The sequence below is a fragment of the Acipenser ruthenus genome, chromosome 4 (assembly GCF_902713425.1).
Source record: "Acipenser ruthenus chromosome 4, fAciRut3.2 maternal haplotype, whole genome shotgun sequence".
Classification (NCBI taxonomy): domain Eukaryota; kingdom Metazoa; phylum Chordata; class Actinopteri; order Acipenseriformes; family Acipenseridae; genus Acipenser; species Acipenser ruthenus.
In genome coordinates, this window is record NC_081192.1 from 29,911,195 (window position 1) to 29,921,182 (window position 9,988).

General features: G+C 35.9%; 1 protein-coding gene across 1 annotated transcript; it reads right to left on the bottom strand.

The window, feature by feature from the left end:
* Positions 1-622: 622 nt before the first annotated feature.
* LOC131736848 (C-C chemokine receptor type 4-like) lies at positions 623-6,857 on the bottom strand. The gene is made up of 2 exons (XM_059022285.1): positions 5,615-6,857; positions 623-2,105 (listed from the first exon to the last, which is right to left on the bottom strand). The coding sequence occupies exon 2, from the start codon at positions 2,083-2,085 to the stop codon at positions 1,054-1,056; it is 1,032 nt and encodes a 343-aa protein (XP_058878268.1). The 5' UTR covers positions 2,086-2,105; positions 5,615-6,857; the 3' UTR covers positions 623-1,053.
* Positions 6,858-9,988: the final 3,131 nt, after the last annotated feature.

A 9,988-nucleotide genomic window follows, 5' to 3' on the forward strand; every position in this document is an offset into this window, starting at 1 on the left:
AACATGCTTTCAAAAATTCTTAACAAATTGTTGCAATTGTAAGTGTTGCAATTGCCCGCAGCTTTAGTACAGCTCATTACAATATTTTTTATCCCTCATCTCCACCCTGTTTTTGCGAATTTCTGCAGAAACAGCCAGAATTACATATTCATTTAAGGCTAAATCGCAAATAAGAACTGCGGCTGCAAAGCATTTGTTAAAATGATGCTAACAGTGTTGCGTTTGTTTAGTACATTGCACGCTGCACTTCCGACTGGTTTGCAATGATTGCGACAGACGCAGCACTTTAGTACATCTACCCCTAAGTCATAGGTGAGCTTATGAAAGAAGCAGAATGCAAACAGGCTGTAACTTGTGATTGTTGTGTCAAGGTGATTTCACAGCAGATATTATTTAGCTTTGCACAACCTCTGTATTATCCTGTATTTTGGGAATTGATTTCCAAAAACAACAACAATTCTGAAATACCAAATCAGTTTTACTGTTAGGTCAGAAAATGAAATAATATTTTTTATATACTGATATCCATGCAAAAGCTTTAATTTTTATTTTTTTGCAAACATGAAAATACAGCTATGTTAAGATATAAAAAAACAAACAAACATCATATTTACAACAATGCATTAAAATGAACAGGTTAGATGCACGGAATTACACTGAATTTATATTTTCAATCAGCAATAAGTTCAGTACAATTTATTACCTCCAAAAACAGTAAGTGTATATGGTACAGTTATAGCCATTGTACAATTTTCAGAATATTACATTGTTTACATGTCTATTATTAATTACAACCTACATGAACACCAAACCATTTTTTCTTTTAGCTGTCTGCAAGTGTCGAGCCTTAATTTATATTTGAGAAAAAATACAACTCTTTTTAACAAGTGGACAGTTAATGCTTAATTGACTCCTGGATTTAAGTGACTTTCATCTAGTATGTAATAACAAAATTACACAGAAAATGATATATTCATATGTAAAATCACTGAAGCATTTTAAATCACTTTTTTTTCTTCACAAAATCAGATACATATAGCATACAAGGAAAATTCAATTGTATTTGCTGGAGGAATGCTGAACTATGCTGGTTGATCTTGAGTACACTGAACTAGTGGTTGGTTCCAAATCTCTTAATGCCTTACAGTCTATAAATCTGAGTAGCAATCTGGAGAGGTGCTTCTTAAACTTTTCTCCAGCAAACACATAGATAAATGGGTTCAAACAACTGTGGACATAGGCTATTGACTCTGTGACCTGAAGGCTTAAGTCAAGTCTCTTATCTGTTTCACAATCATCAAATACATGAAAGACACGTAAAGCATGCAAAAAGGAAACAATATTATATGGAGTCCAGAAAAAGAAAAATACTACGACTACTAAAAAAACAAGTTTAATGGTTTGCTTTTTGACGGATCTGCAGCTCAGTAATCTTTTTATGATACACGAATAACAGAAAACAATGATGCCTAATGGGATCAGCAGACCCAGTACATTCATTTTAAAAATATGAACTGCTGTCAGGGGTTTTATGTTGGAATCTGGATACTTAGGTCTGCATGTGCTTATATTGTCATCGATCTTTTGATTGTATATTATCTCTGGAAATGAAACCAACAAGGATACTAGCCAAACCACAATGCTTGCAATGGTACCATACTTCACTGTTCTAGTTCTTAGTGCATACACTGCATGGACTATTGCTAGATACCTGTCGATGCTCATCAGGGTTACAAAAAAGATACCACTGTAAAAGCCAATACTGTAACACCCTAGGATTATTTTACACATCACGCCCCCAAAAATCCACTGATCTTTTGCATAACATGCCAGGAATGGAAGTGAGAAAACAAACAACAAATCGGAAACTGCCAAATTCAGAAGAGAAACATCAGTCATGCTCCTTAGTTTTACACATTTGATCAATACCCAGAAAACAAGTGTATTCCCCATAAGTCCTGTCACAAACAGCAATGAGTAAACTGTTGGGAGAAAGGTAGACCCAATGTTGTCCTTAATACATGGAACATATTCTGATAAACTGTTGTAGTCAAACTCTTCAGAATCATTGTAGTTGTACTCCATTGTGGGACCTATATCCACACCTAGGCGAAAAAATGTGTAAGTTAGTCCAGCAAAAACATTGGATATCTTCAGAGCCTAATCTGGCTCCATGAGCTACATTATGACCTGTCCTACTGCAGCGATGAACGCTCTTACAGGTTATAACTATGCAATAAATGAATTATGTATAAAGAAGTTGTTACTACACTACAAATGGAATTATACCACATCAACCTAGCCTCACTGTTAATAGTGAAAGACTTACAGTATTAACCTATAAAGTACATCACCCCATTATACAACATAGTATATTTTGTATACATTCAGTCAGCCACAGAGGCATCTGATATAATAAGAAGACGTCCACCCCATTATACAGTAATGGAATTAATCTTGTTTGCATTCACCAGTGGTCCCACAGATTTGTAACAGTTAACAAAAAAAGAGGGTATGTTTTCCTGATTAATACTTAATAAGGTAAAAAAAAAAAAAGAAGTCAAAATGAAATTTAGTTCAGAGTAGATCCTTGCTGCCCGACCGGAGCCTGACAGGACACGACAATAAGTGTTGGGTCGGGTGTAGTTTATAGTTTGGGTAGGGTGGGTGTGTTATCAGTGAGTGGATTATGGCGTTTTTAATTTTAAGTGATTTTTTTCTTTTTTTTCTCTGTGTGCAAGTGCTTCCTAAAACTCACTTCCTGCTTCCTTTTTTCCTGACGTCATTTAACTAAAATTTTTACGGTGGAGAGATTTTCTACATTAAAAATATTGAGGCTGAGGAGTAAAAAAAGAAAAACCTATCAACCGGAGAATGTGTAGCAGTGGAACGTTCCGTTGCTGGAAAGGATACGTTTAAGTCCATGGTTTGGAAAAATTACGACATTATTGTATTCAGCGATAATAAAAGTCCATGTGGCTTGTACAATGCAAATCTTGCAAAATATTACTGAAATATGACAGCAAAAAGACAGGAAATTCATTTCTGCAGCGGCACACTGAAAATGGATGTATTTGTCTGTAGCTGGGCCAAGAATTTGCAAGAGCATCTTATGTGTCGCTGTTTATGGTAACAACGTTTTGAAGAAGACTGTTGTTGTCATTTTTTAAATCACACAGTGTTGGATTACTAGGAAAGGAAGTAAATCAATGAGATATGATTAATTGAGAGTGATCTTTATTAACTAGAATCAGTAATAGACTTTACACTGAAGGTACTTGGTTTCAATAGCGTATGTTTGGAATATATTTGTGGAGATGGTCTGGTCGGGTCGGGTCAGGTATGCAGATATTTCAAAAGTCTTGGGCCTGTCTTTAGGCCTGAACAGACGAGAGCCCTGTTGCTGGTTCTTCAGTGTATGTGTGCCTTTATGGAAACAGCTGGGATGTGCAACAGGAGATGTGTTGCTAAACAACTAATTGAGCAGATAGGCCTGTTACAAGGATTTATAATTGCTATTTAAGTTTTTTTTTCTTTTTTTTGGAGGGGGGAGGGGGTGGGGGGTGCGCAAATCATGCAACGACTTGGTGTTAGTATACTTGTTCAATTTGTTGGCCAGCAGATTGCAAACAGCCTGCAGACTCCAAAGTACTTTGGGTGATTTCACTATGAATATTGTTTTGCATTTCTCAGAGGTTTATTGCTTTTTGCAACTCTTGACTTGTCCTGTATTTTAGAAATCCTTTCCAAAACCAGTGAATGTATATAGTGCAAATACTGTCAAATCAGCTTTATTTAATCTTTGCAGACCAGACAATTTAAATCAGTATTGTATTAGAGCTGTAAAGAGATTACAAATGTTAATCTTAGTTATTCTTGGTTTTAAATCACATATTTAATTATTATTATTATTTGTTTATTTAGCAGACGCCTTTATCCAAGGCGACTTACAGAGACTAGGATGTGTAAACTATGCATCAGCTGCAGACTCACTTACAACTACGTCTCACCCGAAAGACGGAGCACAAGGAGGTTAAGTGACTTGCTCAGGGTCACACGAGTCAGTGGCTGAGGTGGGATTTGGACCGGGGACCTCCTGGTTACAAGCCTGTTTCTTTAACCACTGGACCACAGAAATTGAGCCTGCAATTTCTGACAGAACTGCGTCGATAAAGAGCTCTTGTCAGGCAAATTAAAAACATTGATTGTAGAAATAATACACATGTGTTAAGGAGCGGTGTCTCTGAATAAATCTAGATTAATTTTGTTAATAAATACAATCGTTTTCAAAAGAGAAAGCTTGGAAGGGATAATGAGGCAGACTTTACATTATTGAGATAGGAGAAAACTCGCCATCGGAAATCTTTGGATTCTCAGGATGCACCGCTTCGGCTCGGACAGAAGTTGTAGTGTTAAATCAGTGGAGTTGAACAGTGTGTCTCTGCAGCCTGGATCCTCCAGCCGTGCATCATTATACTGCCGAAGGCAAGCTCATTCATCTGAACACCCCAATCACATGATCACATCATACCTTATCGTAATACGGCCGATGGAAGGCAAGCTCATTCATCTAGCTCATTCATCTGAACACCAATCACATGATCACATCGTACCTTATCGTAATACAGCCGATGGAAGGCAAGTTCATTTATCTAGCTCATTCATCTGAACACCCCAATCACATGACCACATCGTATCTTATCGTAATACAGCCGACCCCCATCAAACGATTACTATTAACAATAACAATAAACGTAACAAAGCGAAAACATCAATTTTACATAACATATGTATTTTTGTCTTATAAATTCAAACTTCAAAGAAAAGCGAAAATATAATTCCCCCGATACCGACACACTCTTTTGTAGGCTGTAAAATATTCAGTTGCAATTTAGTTTGAATCAGAGCAGTATCATTTTAAATAATGCCCTTTATTTTCCAAAGACTGGTTTCACGGTCTTTGACGTGAAATACCAGTGCATGCATGACGTGTGCATGTCATTGACTGCATAAATATGTATTTTTATTATTATTATTTTTTTTTTTTTGCCGGTATTCATTATTAGGGGAGACCCTGTCTTGTTCATACAAGGGACATTTTGAAACAGTGTTGATGAAGATTATTATTTAAATACAGATGACTGTAGTACAGGATTGCAATGGGAATGTCAGATTATATTGTAATATGCATATCACTGTGCATTATTACATGTTATTACGGTTAACCACATCACACTGTATGACATTTCCCCAATAATAATGAATAGCTGAAAAAAGAAGCATATGTGACTGGGTTCAGAAAATAATGATGAGGATTATTTAAATCAATGTGTAGGAGCTCCCCAGGAGCAGATCTTGAAATGTATTTATTTGAAAAAAAATAGAAAAATCTGAGTGGACTGTGCGTATATTATCTGTGTATGTTTTTGTTAATTTATTTTCTATTGTATTTTGTTGGGTTTTTGTATTGTTGTATCTATGGTTTGTTTGTTGTTATTATTATTTGTCTTATTTGGTGCTAGCTTAAATTTGATGGTTATTGTAGTAAGTAAAAGAGGGACATTGTGAATGGAATTGCATTTCTCAAATTAATCATATGAGTATTTATACTTACCCCTGGGTATGATCTTGTGTGCTCCTTTGGGTGGTCCAGGTGGCAAATCTGTGTGTTAAGAACCTATAAGCAAAGTATAGGCAAATGTTATTACTGAATACTTACCTTAGATATGTATCTGTGACAATTCCACACATTAATATTAAATAACGGTAGCTAAGTGTTGCTAGTTTTCTGGGATTTCAAACAAATAAAATTCTATTAATTTTCTTTTTACTTTAAAATGAAGTAAAATGACACAGCAGGCTTGTTTAACTTTTCTTACATTTCAAGAAAATACATACCAACAGAAATGTTTTTTTTTTTTCCTAACAGCTTTTCTTAATCCTCATAAGGTAATCTGGGGTCCATTCGGACCCAACGGTGCTTTAGTATCGGTTATTGTGTGGAACTAGTGACTTGTGTTTACTTTTAGGTAGTTGTCAGACACCCATCCTGTTACACTATGCAAAGGATAATTCTAGTCCAGGTAGCCTTGTCGAATTTCCCAAATTGTTTTAGGTTTCGGGTCTGTATTGGACCCCAGGCTTAGTGTATCAGTGGGCCCAACCTTCTTACGTGAATATCTGGGGCAGTGTAATAGCTAGCTTCCTGGCTTGTTTGAAAGTACAGATTTGGAGCTTTCCAATGATGTATCTTATGTCCAGAACACACGTTCCTAAGCAAAACTACAGCAAACCGAACCTAAGGCTTGAGTCATGTGACATGAGTCAGCTCCTAAGTTTTGTTTGTTGCCTATTACTTGGTCGCTTCAACAGATAGCGTTCCGGTTTCAACGTCATTTAAAAGTGCAGGCTTGTCACACTCCATTGATGTCAGACATGCCCATATGCGTACTTTCTACCACCCCCTCATTCAGTGCTCCAGTGCTGTAACGTGCAGCAAATCTGTAGGTATGTTCAAATGCCTGTAACTCAAAAATGGTAGGAACACAGTCAGTATACCACATGAAAGAGGCTTTGGGCTTTCCAATGATATCTCATGTGCCTTGATGACATGTTCCTAGAATAAACTACAGCGTCCAGAATACAGTGGTGCCTTCACTTGCTAGGAGACAGCTGTGTGCATTGGGCGTCTTATCCATTTTGCATAGCATAAACAACACATTATACCAAATCATATACATATTTTCATTCGTTCATTTACTCCAGTTGTTAGTTATACGTTGTTTTATTTCTGTGGTCCGGTTGGACCCCAGGTTACCAGGAAAGTCCGTTTTCCAACATGTCCTTATGAGGGTTAACCAATTCATAGCTGCAAGTCGTTCTTTTGAACCTTGAGAAACTCTTTGAACCTTGAGAAACAGCCCTAATTTGTATACACAGTAATTACATAAAGGATATTTTTTTTTCAAACATGTAAATAAAATGTGTTATTTAAAAAAAACTACAGCTGTATTAGAAAACATCGTTTTTACAACAATGCATTAAAAAGAATCCTATAAATGGGTACATTTAGATAAAACTACATGGAATTACATTTAGTTCTTATTCACAATGAAAATGGGCCAATTATCAATTATAATGTTGTACAGTACAGTAGTTTTTTGTTTTTTTTTTTTTTTTTTATCCCAAAAAGCCATATACAACCATTGTAAAACATGAATAATGTTACCATTCTGCCACCGCATCATTTGAAACCACTGTTACGCTGTAGGACCACTGCAGCTTTCTCAGCACATCTAGATTTGCCGATGTGTGAAATTCCACAATGTACTTGGAGGGGTCAAGAGTAAAGGGGCTGTATCTCTTCTTTATGGTTTGACAGGTCATTATAAATTCACCTGATGTATATTTAGCATATATACTTGGCCCTTCAAATCCACTGCGACAGTGGAAATAAGACCAGATTAAAGGCACTTGCATATTGATCCTATACTTTTTTATACTCTGATGATTAGCTGTATCTTAAACAGCGTTTCTCAATCTGGGGGTCCCGATTTTGGTTTTTTTTTTTTTTTTTAAATATAGATGCTCAGTAACCGTATCCAGCTAAGCAGTAAATGGCAAAATAATGCGTTCGTGGGAAGGTGAGTGGAAGTTAATCGTCTGTATAAAAATCATATTTGTTATAAAAGTCATCTGTTTATTACAAACCCTGTCAGGAACTTAACATGTTTGTTTAAATCAAAAGTGCATTATACTATTTAATCAGAAAAAGCTTTCAAAATAATAATGAATAACTTATCGGTCTGTAGTTTTTTTGTTGCAAGTTTTCTTACTAAGTCGCACGCATTGTGACAGACTAGTATACTGTAGTTGCAAATAAAATGTAGAAAACGTTGGCAATTGCTTTTGGTTCGGTAGATTAAATGCAATCGTTTCTTTACTCGGGTTTTTCCAAATTAACACGTGAAAGTGGCTGTTTTGCTTAATATCCTCGTTTTTTTTTTTTTAAAGCTTGGTTCTGGACAGTTAGTGTCTTTTTAGCTGTATGGAGTGTTAATTATACTTTTATTATACGTTTTTAAAAGCTCAAAAAAACAACAACAAAAAAAATCTGCCATTTTTAAATGTCTTTCAAAATTAATTAAATAGATTCAAATTATACAAACCTGTTTAATATTTATTATTGCTCCACAGCTGAGCTTTAATAATTGTTAAAACTCGACTATCTTTTTGGTATTCGAGTAATCGCCTTGGCAGGAATACTGAACAGAAGATCGTTATTACTGATTTGGTTGAGAGAGTGAAGGCGATATTAATAAAAGATATAAAAAAAAACTTATATAGAAAAAAATGAAGATGGCAGTTTTTATTTTTATTTTATAGTTAATACTAAAGTTAAGGGGATTCAAGGCACTTCAGAATTCGCTAAATTGTAGGAAGGCATACAATTGTGTGTGTGTGTGTGATTTTTCCCCGCTGCATTTAATGCAGATTTTTTATTTTTAATTAACACAGATGTTTTTGTGGGGTGTTTTATTAGATGTGAAAACACTGTAGAACCCCTAAAGTGCCCCTCCATAATTAAACTGGGGCCCCCTTGGTGCCCCCCTGTGTGCTATACTCTAGAATCACCACTGTCTGAGATGTAGGTCTTATATTTTATTTTACACACATAAATGTTTCTTTAGGCTGAGGGAGAGTAATTCTGTCTCCTATATTGTGCTTGCCACAAATACATGTTTCTTCAGGCCGATAAGTAGAGCAAAGTATGATGTTGCCTGGGGTGTGTTACTTGTTAAGTGTTGTTGCTAGCAGAATCACTGATGTACAGTCATTTCATATGATATCGCACCGCGGGGTGGGGGTGGGGGGTCATCACAGCCTGAAACATTTCCAAATGGGGGCCCAGCAAAAAAAGTTTGAGAACCCCTGCTCTAGAGGTTTTACTACATCTCAGTGCCATCAATATAAACATATAAAAAGCTGTAACATACTGTATGTGGTAACCAGTGATTGAACAGAACAGCATAGCCAAAACCATGCCTCTGTTTTCACTAAGTACAACCTTTGGTTTCTTATAACTATCTACATTGTGGTTTATAACTTTAGCCCCCAATAATAACTATTATCATGTATGTTGATTAATGGGTTGAATATGGAACATTGTAAATGAGATGTTACATCTTTACAGCCCTATCACGGTAAACAAACTCAAACACAAAATAAAATAATATACCGGTACTACTGATGCAGCAGTTTTGGTAATGTTGGGCTTTCTGATCTTATCCAGTCAATTTAGAGATCTCAAAACATCCATGTAGTACCAGATAGTTAGTTAATATATGGCAGACAGACAGATTTTATGGGAGGAAAACGTAACATGATTTTATCTGAAAAGATCAAAAGGCATCTCTTTGTCATTCACTGACATCATTCATCAGATCTTCTGTAAGGGTCAGTGCACAGTGTTAGTATATTCAGCAATGTGGTGATAATTAAACAGGAAATATAAAAAAGTAGGCCAGTTGAGCAATGCTATCATTTAATGGTAAATGATTAAAAAGATTATACAGTACTCACAAAAAAAGATGAAGATGGACCACAGAGTGAAGATGTGTAACTTCAGATGTTCATAGCTGTCTGACAAAGTAATTGTTCAGTTAATAGATTTCCTGTGACATACCTCAGTAATATCTATTTTAAACCAAGCACCTACAGCCTTGAGCGCTCTCATTGGTAACCTCAGTGACATTTATCCCCCACCACATCTAATTAGTACATTCAGATTAAAGGCATCAGTAACATGAACAAGTTAATCACTGTGACCTTAACTAAGAATTGTGGGAGCTAATTATGATTTGTTTGTTGTTTGTGTACAGGAGTGAATAGAGGTTGTGGCAACATGGGGTGTTATTTACCACAATACTCAGCAGGTCTTTTCACAGCAGTCCTCTAGTGTGGTGTTGCAGTTACACTCAGACAACAG

What these genes read in the sequence shown, in the direction of transcription:
- LOC131736848 (XM_059022285.1), bottom strand. Translation starts at nt 2,085, where the DNA reads ATGGAGTACAACTACAATGATTCTGAAGAGTTTGACTACAACAGTTTA.